The sequence below is a fragment of the Tenrec ecaudatus genome, chromosome 9 (genome assembly GCF_050624435.1).
Source record: "Tenrec ecaudatus isolate mTenEca1 chromosome 9, mTenEca1.hap1, whole genome shotgun sequence".
NCBI lineage: Eukaryota > Metazoa > Chordata > Mammalia > Afrosoricida > Tenrecidae > Tenrec > Tenrec ecaudatus.
Genome location: NC_134538.1, coordinates 141836510 through 141852524, shown reverse-complemented (window position 1 = coordinate 141852524; position 16015 = coordinate 141836510). Strand labels below are relative to the sequence as shown.

Below are 16015 nucleotides of genomic sequence, written 5' to 3'. Positions count from 1 at the left end.
GAACAACACTCCCTGTTTCTCTCTCTCTCTCTCTCTCTCTCTCTCTCTCTCTCTCTCTCTCTCTCTCTCTCTCTCTCTCTCTCTCTCTCTCTGTGTGTGTGTGTGTGTGTGTGTGTGTGTCAGGGAGGGAAGGGGAATTCTGAGAGGCTATTATTTCGTGTTGTTTACCACCATTGTGAGCTCTTGACCCAAACTAGATTAAAAATGGTACTCTCACCAGTTGGCCACAATTATTTGCCCAAATATGTCCCGATGGCCCAAGCCGTCGCAGCCAGGGAGCTGCCAAAGGAACTAATGCCACTATTGTCCCAGCCCCGTGAAAGATCAATGGGGAACTGTCACAAATCCCCGAAGAGAAGCAGAATTGTAAGAACAAATCTTGGTGATATTAAGTCATTGACTGCCTAACCCATACTCCACCCTGACATTTCCTGTGGGCCTTGTTATATGGGTTAATAAATCCCCAACTTTTATTGATGGGTTTTTACCTCCAGTTTAGCCACAGTTTAAGAATAAATATGCTTTTAAATAAGATGCCATGAAGTTTGAGAATGCTATTTACTCTGTGGGAGCATGTGGCAGACTGTAAGTAACCTGAGAATCAAAAAAATCTGTTTATCTTTCTTTAACCTAATAACTCACAAGATTATTTTTAGGATGAATGCCTATTCATGGGATTCTTTTTAAAAGGCTAGTGGATCCTGGACTGAGGAAATGTTGAGTGATAGGCCCTGGAAGCTGAGAAATGATCATAGCTTTCAGTTTGGACAAGATTTTGAAAAATGCTTAAGTTCAGCAATAACTTATATGTATTTTTTTTAATGTTTGGTAAAAGAAGCTTTTAATGAAGGGAAGGGTACATTTTCTAAAGTGGAGGTATCATCAACAACAATTGTTCCCCCCACAGGTGAGCCAATACACGTTTGCTATGTGCAGCTATAGAGAAAAAAAGTCGGAGCCACAGGAACTAATGCAGCTGGAAGGATACACTGTGGATTATACAGATCCCCACTCAGGTACTTCTGCCTTGAAGCACTTTGCCCGCTGCGTGTATGTGGTTCCTTTAATACCGCGAATCTGTGGTACGTCTCAACCTTCGCTCCATGAACAGGGTACATGCATCTTTCACATACATACCCACCCAAGACTGCATGAGATAAAATTAGCCACAACTCATTACTTCTGTTTCTTTATAAAAGAATGTGAGATAGAAGAGTTACTGTGATCGAAAAAATTGCATGAGACATAGTAGCAGTGCTGAGAGATACTTCTTCACTGAGAAGCAGAAAAGTACACCCGATACAAACATGGGGGGAAATGGCAAATGGATGCTCAGGTGTTCTGCTACTCTAAGGACCTCTGGCCCTGCAACAGTCAAGTGCTTGGTTTGGAAGCAAAAAGTTGGAGGTTCTAACCCACCCAATGCTACTCTGAAGAAAATGACTGGAGATCTGGTTCCGTAAAGACTGCAACTTGGAAAACCATCTGGGGTAGTTTTATTACATGTGGTCATTCATTATGAGTCAGAAGTGACTCAACAACTCTCACTCAGCCATAAACATTATTCTTGCCAATAACTTATTCTCATACTTCTATGCCTCCCTCCATAGTAATACTGGTTATTGTACTACACACCTGATATACCACAAAGTAGTGAGTGAATGGATAAATCCATTAATATCTAGAAATCAAAGAAAGTAATATAGGGAGACAGCAGCCTGTCAGAAGAAAGTATTGGTGTTCTGCTTCAGAAAAATCCTTTCTGGAAAGCCCTACAGAGCACAGTTCTGTCTGACATTCATGTGAGCTGAGCTCAAATCCATGGAAACAGCCCTGCTGCTCACTCATTGACTCGTTCATTGTTCAACACTTCACATTTGTGATGGTAGAAAACCAACGATTTTGGACATTGTGACAGAAATCGGGCGGTAACAAATGTTGCGGTGAAAGTAACACTGTCGTGGTTAAGGCCATGAGTCAGTTTGGTTGGGTCATGCGTCTCGTTGGTTTTTCAGTTATAATCATCTTCCATTTTGTGATCTGATGTGATCAGCCTCTGTTTTCATGTAACACTAAATTTGTGTAATAACTTGGTGATTGGAACCTACCCATACCGATAAGTGAGAAGTAAATGGTGTTTTATACACCTACCTGAATTAACTAAAGTTAAGAAATCCCCAACTATCAAATGCTAACAAGATGAACTTTGAGAACTCTTATTGCACGTGGGAGTATGAACTGGTAGAACTGCTTTTGAAAACTGCTTTGGTTTGCATTGGCTCATAAAAGCTACATGTTTCTGTGTTCGTTATCTTCTTTAACTTTCCTATTCTTTTTTACAGTCAGAAGCTAAGAATTGATTTCTATATTTGGCCATGTATCAGAACATTTTGATTTATTAGTTATTAAAATCTGCTTACTTGGGAAAGAAAAACAAGAGGGAGAGATTAGTAAATATGATGTGACCACACCCCTTAGTTGGTCACTTCACTTTACTGTGAAAAAATCTTACGAAAGATATGCTATAAAAACACATAATGCGAGGTATCCTTGTGCCTTCCTGTATTTCCATTTATGCCAAAGTCAATCCCATGTTTCCATTCTGTGTCTAGAATGGGAAATGTGTCAACAGACCACACTTCCTTCTGTGGCCTGAAGTATCGCACACTGACATATCCTTCCATGGACCGTGTTTACCCACCTGGATGAACATGACTGCGTCCTGGGCTGTTCATTTCGCCCAGCGAGTTCTAAGTTCTAAATGACGTCAACGTTCAAACATTTGTGTTACCGTTTCCCTTCTAGCCTGGGGTTTGATCCTAACTACAAGCCTTGTGCTAGAGACATTAGCTCCATCCCATCCCGTGAGAGCAGCCAGTGAATGGGACTAAAACCCGCCCTGGTGTCAGTTTTTCATCATGTCTTTCTCCCTCCACAGGCCTTCAGGGGGGTCGAATGTTCTTTAACGCTGTGAAAGAAGGAGACACTGTCCTGTTTGCCAGTGATGATGAGCAGGACCGGACGCTGTGGGTTCAAGCCATGTATAGGGCTACGGGTCAATCGTACAAACCCGTTCCTGCCATTCAAACCCAGAAGCTGAATCCAAAAGGAGGGACTATCCATGCAGATGCTCAACTTTGTAAGTTATGTGTAAAAATAATTTGATTATCAATTAATAAACCTAATAAGATATAAAATTATCTGAGGCAAATTTGTTCCGTATCGTAGTTTACATCATTAACTGATTCATAATTGAATAAAAATAGTTGCTGTTAATAACTGTTGAATCATTTATCTAACGCTGTTTCACACAAATCTGGAGTGAGAGATGCCGATGGCGTCTAGACTTGTATTCGACAAACATCAGGTGGCTCTGAGAACACCAAGCACATTTAAGAAAATGCTCCAAATACATCAAAAGAAAATTCATTTGAACCTCCTGCAATGTGAACTTATGTGTCATACAGAAGGGAGAAGGACAAGGCTTTCTAGGCCCCTAAAGAGTTACCACATTTCAGAGACCCACAGGGGCCTGGAGGGTCACTCTGAGTCGGAATTGACTTGGTGGCATTGAGTTTGGCTTGTATAGAACTGGAGAGCTGAAAGGTGGGGGGATGTTGGCAACTCAAACTGGCTCTGATAGGATTCCAGGACACCCAAAGTGGGAGTTGTCATTTTCTAAAACTAATCTAATTCAATCAGAAGGTACTAGAACCTTCTCCTGTTACTGAATTGGTAGAAAGAACTAGACAACCAACTTTCTTTTTCCAAAGTGCCTTAACGGCTTTGTCAATTTCTTTATGCTAATAAGTAAGAATAATATTTTTCATTTTACTTTAATAGCTATTAATAACAACATTATAAAGTAATCATGAGGAAATTTTCTAGTACAGATTTAATCACCACTAAATCAAATATTTTAGCACATTAAACTCTTTGTAAAGGTTTTCTGGTTTCTCCTGTGACATATTAGTTTGTCCTTAACTTTAAAGCTCAAATCTCAGCTTTCTATTCAACCCCCTTGACTCTGAAGACTCTTCTCCAGGAGAGCAACATCTTGACATGCATTATTGTCTTGCGCTCGCTTCCTCCATCCGCTGACTGCGCTCTCTTTTTTTAGCACACCCTTCAATATTGCATCTTGGCATCCTAAGCACAGGCACCTCGAGCCGAGTAATTAAAGGTGAACTAAGAACTCATCTTTGATCTCTGTTCTCTATGAGAAACCACAATTCGTTTCTACGGGTTATCTTATTTTAAACATTTTTTTTAAATCACAGTGAAAATTACTTAGGAGGAGCGTCCATTTAAATAGAGAACTTGATTTAAATTTTTCCTCTTCTTGCTTTGAAATTCGTAGTGTTATCATCTGGAGAGGTTAAATGGTTCAAGAGCATGTGATGCTGTGTGTTTTAACTCCCACTTTTTGTGCCCCTCCCCTCCACCTCCCACATACATCTATAGCAGATATAAATTTTCATCAGAACTCCAGTTTATATAAATAGGCTTTTATGTCTCTATACTTGAACAGATTGATCCTTATTATTCATGTTGTCAAAAGCTCTCTCTTAATTCAAATTAACACAGTTACTCACAGGTTAAATTCAATCCATTCAAAACCCCAGGGTCAATGAAGTGACAGCGAAATTTCATATATTCATAGCATTGTTTTATATGTAGCGTTTGATCCAAGGCTGTTCTTTGTCCGTAATGGCCTAGGACATAACCCAGCTGATTGGTGCATTCACTGTCTGTGAGTATGCATTGCTTAAGGAACCCTGGTGGTGCAATGGTTAAAGCCAAGACTGCTTGGGACTCACCCAGGGACTCCCTGGAAGAAAAGACCCCATGATACACTCTCATAAAGGTTTCTGCCTACGAGGCCCTGTAAGGAAGTTCTACGTTGTCCTCTTGGGTTTGTGAATTGGAATCCACTCAGCAACACACCATAACAGCAGCGAATCTGTAGAACCACTATGGCTGCTGGCACTGAAATCCACATACTCTGTGTCCTGCTTGTCTCAGCTCCAGATACCTTTGAATTCTTGACCTTATGCTTACATACCCGGTTCATGGCGCAGTGGGAGCTTATTACCTTGTCGGATATTCTCCCGCAGGACACTATAGTGCAAAGCATCCTGGAAAGCTCACTTGGGGCAGTTCCATCTCAGTACACCCATATCCCTGCTTCTCTACCACTTAAGGGTCGTGTTACTTGCGTCTCTTTCTCCCAGACACTAAGTCCTCTTCAGCACTGCCCGGAGCTTTGTAAATAGCCCAGCCTACGTGGCAGCTTACATTCTGGTTAAATCTCTTCCCAGCCCCTGTCCCTGACATATATTTTTTTAACTTAATTCTTCTTCCATCTTCATAGGCCACCCTCTGCCCCTTCCTGTCACCCTCTTCCCATAAGAAGGGATTCTGCAGTAGTTCATGTAAATCACTTATGTTAATGCTCGATGTAAATCTCTTATCTCCATCTTGCAAATTGGCGATTTTCATGTATGCGTTTAGTGTCCACTTAACTGAAATATTTTTCTTAGTCTGTTCTGCTGAATTTTTGTCACTCGGCTCTTTTTAAAATCCACCCTTGTTTATATGTGTGCTCATCTAACCTCCTTCTGTTTGCTGCCGACTCTGGGACGTGTGTATTTGCTTTGTTTGCCTCCTTACTGCCATGGGCCTTTCACTGTTTGCTCCCCCAGTAATGGAAACCTAGAACGCCCCAGCACCCTGCCCACATGATACCTCATTATCCCAACTCTAATAATGAACGGTCTCTCCATCTACAAGTTAGCTTCCAACTCATTGCCATTTTAATCTTTTCGCCAGATTTTTTCATCCACATATTTTAGAAGCTGATTTCAATGCAATGCAAAGCTTTGTAGTTGGTGTGTCTTATTTTTTCATTATATTTTCTAATTAACTATTTTTCACTGTATTTTCCAATTGGCTATTGCAAGGAAGTACTATTTTCATGTATTTATCCATTATAGCTTCTTTATTGCCTGTCTGCTCAAATATTTACAAATTTTGAATGTTTTTTATTATTAGAGTTTTGAAACATTCTTATAGAATCCCCATATAAGAGTCATTTATGAGATATGTGACTTGCAGTTATTTTTCTCTTGTTTGTAGTTCATTTTTTCATCTCTCAGTAGTGTCATTCAAAACTTGGAAATTCTTAAATTTGCTGAAATCCATATTATATTGGATTTTCTATTAGAAATTGTGCTTTTGGTATTTTATCTTAAAACTCTTTGCATAATTCAAAGTCAGTAAGATCTCCTGGAATTTCTTCATTTTGGCTTTTATATTTTAGATTTTACATTCATTATAGGTTTAGGTTTTTCTGTTTGTTTGTTTTGCGAGGTTGTTATTAATTATACATCAGTGTCCACGACTATCATCTGACCAACATTGTTCTAGGACCAGGAATTGAAAATAGTGTGTTCTAAATTGCCCTTGCTTCTTGTAATAACCAGTTGGCCATGAATAGATGGGTTTACTTCTGAGCTCGTCTTTCTGTTCCTTCAGTTAATTTGTCCATCGTGACATGACTACCACAGTCTCTACATTATTGTAGCTTTATAAATCTTATAGTAAGGCATCATCAAGTCCTCCATATTGGTCCCTCTTTTTCAAAGATGATTTAACTTTTGTTCCCTACCAATTGTAGATTTGTTTTCCTCCGTCAGTTGTAGGATTATTTTTCTATCCCCTGATGCAATTTTGATTTGGCTTACCTTGAATATAAAAACCTGTTTGTCAAAAATCATGAGAAATTTACATCTTAATAATAATAATTCAACTTCCAATCCAGGTGAATCGCATTCCCTCCATTTCTTTAGACCAGCTTTAATGTTTTCCTTAGAGTGTGTTTGCATTTTTCAGTGCATAGGTCTTGCATAGTATTGTCATATTTACCTCCAGTTATTGACTGATATTATTTTATTTCCATTTCTAATCATTTATTTTGTTATCTTGTGAGCTCATGGATATCAGCTGTCTTGTGTGTGGTCCTAAAGAACCACTGGCCTAGCATACTAAGACATTTAAATGAGAAGAAATCTAAATAAGCAATTGAGTTGGATAGCTGTATAATCTATTAAAAAAATTTTTTCTTGTGATTTGTTATCAATCTAGATCAACAAAATGAAAGGGAACTTTCTAGGCCACCTGAGGTTCAGTTGTAGTCACACCTTTTTTGCATTTCAGTCTATAAGTAAAGTTTGCAATTAGAACAGACACCTGGTATTTTACCACTCCTATTAAAGAAAATCAGAGTAAGGAGACGGAGAAGTAAAGAAAGAGAGAAAGGCAGGAAGAAAGAAAAGCTTCCAGCGCTTCAGCGTGAGAATTCTAATGATACCGGTAGTAGTTCTGCCCTTAGCATTTTTCTCCCTTTTTAATCTTATGCCTCATCGCTTTACCTTCATTCCTGACCACCTCGTGGGAAAATAACTTTAAGAGTCATTAGCAGAAACTGAGAAAAGACAATGAATGGAACTTATGTAAATGAGTGTGCCCCAACCCATTGACATGCCCTTTGCTTCGCATTTCTTTGCTGACCTCTAGCTGGAAAAGGTGAGTATTTCATATTTGGGGTTTGGTTGTTGTTATTTTGCCTCTGTGTGAACATTTTTGAAATGATATGATATTTGAAAGAAGATCGTGATGGTTGTTTATAGTTTCAGTCTCCTACTTCCTATTCAAATTCTCCTACTTCTTAACTAAACCAAGAGTATTTAGATTAGCTGAGCTGTACTGCTTGCAGAGCGAAATGTATCTTTATAACCACTGAGAAGTGAGAACACTCTAAATATCTATGGAGACATTAGAAATCATGACTAAACATATTGGAACAGCTTACAAGCAATGCACAGTATATGTTAAATGAAAAAAATGTTAAAGTCTATATATGTCACATTGTTTTTACCATGTAAGGAAAAATATCATTTGTAATGTGTTTAGAATTACATCTAAAATATGCACAGAGAATCTGTTTCCTTGGATGGGCATTGTCTTGGTGAAGTAGAGACAGGGAAAAAGAGGAAGGTGGATTGACACAGTGCCTACCCCGAAGGGCTGCACCATAACCACCCGTGTGAGGCTGGCACAGGACCGGCAGGATCTCCTTCTGCTGCACACAGGGTCGCTGGGGGTCAGAACTGACTTGACCGCGCCTAACAGCACCATTGCTGCTTTTTTCCCTCCGTATCTCAAAGTTTCAAATAAGTATTAACAACTGAAAAGAAAGGTTCATTTTTCAAACTAAGCCTGTTGAATATTAGGGACACCCAGAACAAAACAATAATTTTATAAACTCTGACTTATTAGAAACAAAGCAAACTCACCACCATGTAGTCGATTCTCACCATAGCACCTTTAATGCCTTCATTCATAGTCGTTACGTTAGGTTCTAATAGCCATGTCAGTGACGGCCCAGACTTCACAGACAAAATCCACGATTAAAGGGTGTTTTTTTTTTATTATGAAACAATGTAACAAGTTGTAATACCCATGAGAAATGCTCAGGGTTGAGTTGGTTGCACTATGTCCTGATGCAGTTCTTTGCAGTCGGCTAATAAATTTTCAAAGGGACATGCCACTCTGCTCTAAGCCAGCCCAAAGCTGTTCTGCCAAAGCTCCCTGGGTCAGCAAACCCAGGTCCCTGAATTAAGGGCCCAGAGGTACCCCATCTGATTATGCCTCATCTCAAAGGCACTCAGCTCCACTTCGGTGCACCAGTAAGCCCATCTTCCCAAATTAAGTGCCCAAAGGCCTGATCTACAAGCCAGCCGCGAGTACGAAAGCACTGGGCTTTACGTGCTCCGCGGGTTGGGAAGTCCCCCACTCTGTTCCCTGCCCTGGCCCCGGAGTCTGCTGCTGCTCCTCTGATGCCCCAGCTGTCTTCCAGATCTGGGAGGTCCACTGGGCTTCCCTCCAGCTCTTGCTGAGAATGAGATTCCTCCTCCCACCTCTCAGAGGGCTCATGTTATGCACAGCAGGATGCCACGGCGAGGAGTTGTATTCACACTGACTCACAGATAACACACCTTCTTACCAGGCGTGTGCACAGAAAGGTTGTTTGGGGAGAGCTCGAGAGACTTTGGAAGAGCCTTGCAGTGTGCTTATGGTACAGAAAAGAGCAGCCCTCTGTGGGTTTCTGAGATAATGAATCCTTACGAGAGAGAGTGGAAAGCCTCAACTTCCCCCACACTTGTTTATAACTCAACATACCACCAAGGCTCCTTTAACTTCTTTAATGACCACCTTTCTTACGATACAAAACACCGATTGCTGCTGGGTCAACTCAGAGTCATAGTGACCCATGCTTATCAGAGGAGAATTATACTCCATAGCATTTTCAATAGTGGCTATGCCTTGGGCTGTGATCTCTATGGTTGGTAGTTCGAAACCACCAGCAGCTCCACAGGAGAAAGATTGGGCTTTCTACTCCCATAAACAGCTTACTGTCTCAGAAACCCGCAGCACTGATTCATGAAGGCAGGGAGTTTAAAATTTTTTTTTTTTGGATTTTCAGCAGTATACCGCCGATCTTTCCTTGAAAATACGTCTGAGTGGTTTCCAACCCCTAACATTTGGGTTCAGAGTCAGTTATATCAACTCTTTATTCATTGCAAGGAAACAAATGATTGCATTCCTCTCATAGAAGAACATACTCTTGGACTGTCCAAATATCTAGACATGCTAAGGAAATAGTGTGAACTACGGGGGTAGAAGCTGCGCCCAGAAAGTCAGTGGATAGAGCCCACCAACCCTTCCATGAGAGAAAAAGGTGACAATCTCTACTCCCAGGGAGATTCCCGCCTACAAATCCCACAGGACAGGTCGGCTCTGTCCAACAGGGTTGCTATGAGCTGCACTTGACTCCATGCCAGTGAGCTTGGTTTTTTAAATGGGGTTTTTCTGCCTTTTGTGTGAACAACAACAACAAACACCTCACTGCCATGGAGTTGATGCTGACTCCTAGCGAACCCTGTTGGACATGGTAGAAGGTAGATTCTGCGACTGTAACACCTCATGGGAGTAGAAAGCCTCCTCTTTCTCCCTCGGAGCCACTGGTGGTTGATGACTGCAACCCTATGTGTGACCACCCCGCCCTCGGGGCTCCCTGCCTCCCCCCCCACCACCACCCCACATGCACATTGTTTAGTTAAACTGCCTTTTTTTTTTTGTCTCCCACCAAAAGTTTATACAAGCATCTTGGGTGTTGGGATCCTCTCCCCACTCAGTTTTCTCTCATTTAGGTATGTAATAAAGGCACCCTGGTGATACCACCATTAAAGCGTTCCCCTACCAACCAATGGCCAGCGATTCAAATTTACCAGCCTCTCTGTGGGCGATAGATATGGTTGTCTGTGCCCGTAGAGATGCACAGCCTGGGGAGTCCTTTGGCAGTTCTACTCTGCGCTACTGGGGCCTCATGAGTCAGAAAGGTTTGTGTTGTTTTCTTTTTTCATGTATGTAACAGAATACAATAATGTGATGATGCAGTAGAAAAAGAGGAGTAGCTGAACTTCCCATAATAAATTCATATCAAGAGTGAATCAAAGAATTGATCTCTTTATGTTAAGCCAGATGTTTTTGAAAACCCTTAGACTGGGGCTATTTGCTAAAATGTAATTTGGTGAATTTCTCTTCTTGACTGATCTAATAAGGGCAAGTGTTCATACTTCTTAGGAAAAGTGTTTGTCTTAGTTTACATGGAAAATACTACTTCAGATAAATATTGAATACTGGTTTGCTTTGGTCACTCTTGGATCTCAGTTTCTGCCTGGTGATTAAAATTTGAACATGGGAAAATATGACTTACATGTAATTTCTGTGAAAAGTAAGCTGTGTAAGTCACTACATCCAGTGTTCCAGCAATTTAATACATATGAGGGAAGATGTTATCTGGGATCAGAACAGAGGTGTGAATAGCCCCTGTGTTAACACTATCAGTGTTTCCACATCATAACATAAGAGTGCATAGAACATATATATAAGAAGTGAGGTTGATATGTGCAAATTTTTTAAAAAATTAAATATTTTAAAGGCTTCATGTGGTATAACAGGAAAGGTGAAAAATTTTATCACTTTTAAAATCCTGTCAATTTTCAAGTTCAGTGAGAGCTTGCACTGAAATAAGAGTTTAATGAGGTGTGGATAAATAGTAGATATTGCTCCTGGCACACGCTAACACAAAACTGCTTAAAAACAGGTTTCCGTGTTTCAATGGTGCCCTCGGGTCACACAAACTGGGGGTTTGGCTTGTGACTACTAAGCTGAAAGCTGGACAAACCCACTCAGAAGCACTTGGAAAGAAGGGGCGTGGCTATCCATTTCTGGGAAAACCCAATGGGGCCCAGTGCAGCATGAGCCTCATCGAAGCTCCCGAAGTTGGAACTGACCCAAGGGCAGCGGTCTGGTGTCTCGTCTCATGATTGCCTTTCAGGAGCGTCATTTGCTGCAGGGATCAACTCAGCATTTTCCAGAGGACAAGATGGGCTGTTACCTAGCAGCACTTTCTCTTTCAACCTTGTAAGACCCAGCCCTGGGTGCTGAGTGGACTCAGAGTACTGATGAATGACAACCCACCCCCTCTTCCCCTCTCAGGGTCTTCCTGTTTCTCTCCCCAAACTTTTGTTGCCCCCTTCTTTGTATCCTCAATCTCTCAGTAACTACAGCAAAATGACAAAATATCAGAGTTAGGTGCAAAAGAAGAGGAAACCTAATGGCTAAGTTGTTGTTCTTGTTCTTGTTGTTGTTTTCCTTTCTCTCATCTCATCTCATATTCTGATCTCGAACTTTGACATTTCCCCTGGGACTTGGGTTCTTAAACACAGAGGGCTATGGACAATACCCACTAACTAACCCCCCTCCACAAGCCTCCCAGCTTGCTATTAGTCCTAGCATGGCTGCTCATGTGAGTGATTTACCAGTCCTTGTTGACTGTTCAAATTGATACCCACAACCTACTCATTCCTCCCTCTTGTCTCCCAGGACCCAGGCCCCTAAATGCAAAGTTTACAATTTCAGGTTCCAGTTGAATAAAGCCTCTCTAACTTCTCAGATCTATAGGCAAATTGCAGTCGTTCTCAATTTAGGTTTTATTCCATCAGCTGTTACCACACCTGGTGACAGTACCACCTAAGACGCTGGAGCATATATCCAACTGTTACCATAGTAACTCTGCCAGGATGCTCAATTACCATGTCCCACATCTGTAGTTAGTCCATAGGTTAATCATCACAATTTATGACAGTTTTGCAGTACGTTGTTTAAGCACACATCTTGACGGTTTGTTTTGATAATTTCCTTACATCGTTTCATAAGACAAGCTTACATAGCACCGTGAATCATTTTTTATTTAAAACCAGTCACCATAATTTTGTGTTAACAACAGCATTAACTAAGGTGGCTGAGTACAACCCAATTTTAAAATAATGCTCCAAGACTTGGATTTAGTTGTATTTTGATGTGTAAGGTATGTTTTTCACTTGATCCAGATGATGGCCCTAAGAATTAAGAAGGGAGGTGTTATTTCAAAAGGATGCTCTGAGAAAAGATGTCCCTCACTTATTTTAGTACATGGGTGAATTTTAACATTAATAATCTCTCACAGGGCTATCAAAATGGTTGATGTTTTTTGTCTCTTCCTAAATTGATCAAAACCAGTGACTAATCTTGACTCGTGAGAGTATATTTCTGTACAAAAGTGTTTTTAATTATATTACCTGCCCTAGAAAGCAAGAAGTCAAAATGTTTGGCCTTTACCACCCTTAATTTAAAGATGAGACAACTCATTCCTAAGATTACCTTTCCTTTTTATGAGATTACTGCCCCAGAGAGATTACTGGCATTTTAAATAAAACTTTCAGTGGCTTATTTGTCTGCTTTTTCCCCCTGATAATGCAGATCTATGTTTTATGATTTCAATTGATACTATGAATATTTTTCATCACTAATGGTAACGGTTGGAAAAGTTATTTTCCACTTCTGTGTCTGATTAGGAAAGGCTTGCCCCAACATTAGACACAATGGTTTAGACCTACAGTGCATGAAGGAGGTACATCCTAAGGGACTATCTTTGTTCAATTGTGACTTAACTATAGAAATTATAGCCTCATCTGCTTGCTTGTGTATTTCATTAAAAAATTATTTTGAAAGAAAAATGTATTTCTACAAACCTTTATAGTAAACGGAGAGTGTAAATTCCACCCCCTCTGGAATTTATTATATATGTGTGTGTGTGTGTGTGTGTGTATATATATATATATATATATCCTGCTCTCCACAGATCAGTGATTAGCAGGCGTTATTTTTAACTTCTTGTTATGACCTTTTCTGGTGAGAGAAGTAATGAATAAAATTCAGCAGATGTTTTAGAAAAGTAGTTGTTTAAATTTCATAAAGGTGGTATCCAAAGGGATTTTTTTCTTACTCAGAAAAACATGGAGAAATGAAGGTTCTGAGATAAATTCTTTAGAAGACAAACAAATATTCACATTGGGGCAAGCTCGTGTCTTACATTTTCTGCCTACTCATTTGAGATGATTTTTCCATTGCTATATATTTCTCTTTGTATTAAGAAAACAATATCAGGCAAAAGAATAAAATAAAGGAGAAGTCAGATTGTCTCCTTCCCGGTTCAGGAAAAACAGTTCAGGGTTTTAGTCATCCAATTAATATCAATTTGCCACGTGGAGTGTATTGAATCACGTAAGTAAGTAATTATTACACGGAAAGGGCTAGCTCCACCCTAATTCCGTGGGCCACCATCCCAGACCTCCTCTCATCACTGGGCTGACTTTTCCTGCACACTTGCTGCATTCACCTTTTGAGATCTGTCCGTGGTGAGCTAAGTTAGATGGTGTATCTCTTCTTAAGAGAAACGTGATGCTTTGGGCCCTTCAGCTTGAATTATATAGTTCTTCCATCCACAGATATGGCTGAAAGTTGAACTTGACATGGATCAATAGGATCTGGGCCTTAATACCTAAATGTGACTGATGATGTTAGCATCATGTCCACAGATCAATATTGAGTTTTATTATGAGCCTGATTCTATAATTGAGTTTAATCAATAAACGGGCCTCCTTGCCTTAGCAATTTTAGCGTCGCACAATGTACGCTTTAGAAACTGGCATGTGCAACCCGGCTTTTCTGCTCATGCCCGATATGCGCTCTATCTGGGAATTTCCAGCGACAATGGAAACTCTGGCTCCATTGTAAGGGGCCCACTTTCATTTTGATCGCTTGCCCCAATAGACGCTACATTTCTAACAGAGCTAATGTTGTAACACCCCAGCACTCCTTGTGGGCAGTGTGTGGCTTTTTCCATCTATACTTAGTAACTAATTCACATGGAAGACGCTGACAAAAACCTCCCATTAATGAAAGCCATCATAAAAGCTTGCCTTTTGATAAACCCGCAGGGTCTACAGGCGTTGAAAGACCCAATCTGTAAAGAACAATGAAGTTGGGCCTTTGGTTGAAGGGCCATTTGGGGCGTTGCGCTTTGTCTGCATATGTGCACAAACATGATGCTTCCCTTTTCATCTCTCTGAAACTTGAAGCCTGAGAGCGCTCGTCGCCCTTTCTGCATTAAGGTTGGTCCCATTAAAGGCGCCTTGCAAAAGAGAGACTGGAAATGATCCAGCTGATTGTGCGTGCTCATTTCTGCCCTAGTTTGCCATTTGGCAAGCAGGCTGCTCGCCACCATTGCTTGCTTGCTTGCTTTTTATTTCTCTTTTTTCTACGTTTATGAATAGACTTGGATCCTTTTCCAGTCAGTTCTCTTGGTCAATATATACTTGCAATGCGTCAGCTTTCCATCAGTTTTGAAAATAAAAAGCCTTCCTGTGATGCACATTAGAAGTAGCTTTGAATGAAAACAAAGTTCCTTTATCCCACATGATTGCGGGAGGAGTTTTTTCCCCCCTATCATTTTTTATCTAGGCTACAACAGTTGTCGTTTTTGTTTTACTCTTTGTTCAGTGTCCTGGAGTCGGATCCATCCCACAGCGACCTTATCTATGTACAACAGAACGGACCGTCAGCCAGTTAATATAACACAATGTATTCATTTTTAGTAATAAGCTGCATTATCCATGGGAGAAAGAGTTTTGGGGTCTGGTAAAGATACACTCTTGGAAGCCCACAGGGACAGTTCTACCCTATCCTGTAAGGTCACTATGAGACAGCCGTGACCCGATGACAGTGCGTTTGGGATGTTTTGTTTGATTTGGTTGTGTTTTTATCGTATGAGAAATTGCATGCCCCTCAAAAATTGGATCTGTTCACTGGCTAAGCCAGAAAAATGAATACATGCATGCCCCTGTGGTTTTACAGATGGCGATCGCTTTCAGAAGCACGGTATGGATGAGTTTATTTCTGCGAATCCCTGCAAGCTGGACCACGCCTTCCTTTTCAGAATACTACAGAGACAGACTCTGGGTCACAGACTGAATGATTCCTATTCTTGCTTGGTGAGTACAAGTCGGTGCCCCATAGGCTGGAAGAAAAGATGTCAGAGAGTGAGAAATGCTTGTAACGAAGTGACATTTTACCCCGATTCATTTAATAACTGTAGTTGGAGCTAGGGATAAAAGATTCCAATCAATGGCTTCCCAATTTTAAAATTAGGCACTTGAGGACCACTGCTGTGCCACTCAGTAGTCAGTAGAACAGACACAAAGAGACGCTGAGCTTGTCCTTCGAGAGAAGCACCGAAGGAAAACAGAAGGCTTTGATGGAGAGAGAGAGAGAGAGAGAGAGAGAGAGAGAGAGAGAGAGAGAGAATAAAACCTCTGTGATGAGATTCACTACGACCTGAACAGACATTTTAAGGCTTGGATTCTGCTTACCAGAGACTCATGGCACAGACTCCTGTCTTGTTCCTAGAAGGACAACTTTCTGGATGGGGGAAATGAATGGGGCTGATGGTTAAGGTATTCCTGGGCAATGCAAGCTGAGAACAAGCTCAGATGCTAAACTGAACGAT

At 40.7% G+C, this 16015-nt stretch overlaps 1 protein-coding gene across 15 annotated transcripts in view; it reads left to right on the top strand.

The window, feature by feature from the left end:
* CADPS2 (calcium dependent secretion activator 2) overlaps positions 1 to 16015 on the top strand; it is a 520508-nt gene that overhangs the window by 349916 nt on the left and 154577 nt on the right. For 9 of the 15 annotated variants that reach the window (XM_075557704.1, XM_075557701.1, XM_075557696.1 and 6 more), the window contains exons 10-13: positions 908 to 1016; positions 2939 to 3139; positions 7579 to 7587; positions 15364 to 15500. In XM_075557704.1, the coding sequence (XP_075413819.1) occupies positions 908 to 1016; positions 2939 to 3139; positions 7579 to 7587; positions 15364 to 15500 (456 nt within the window). Of the gene's footprint in view, positions 1 to 907; positions 1017 to 2938; positions 3149 to 7578; positions 7588 to 15363; positions 15501 to 16015 lie in introns of all 15 variants that reach the window. The other 6 variants (XM_075557705.1, XM_075557702.1, XM_075557700.1 and 3 more) reach the window with 3 other exon arrangements.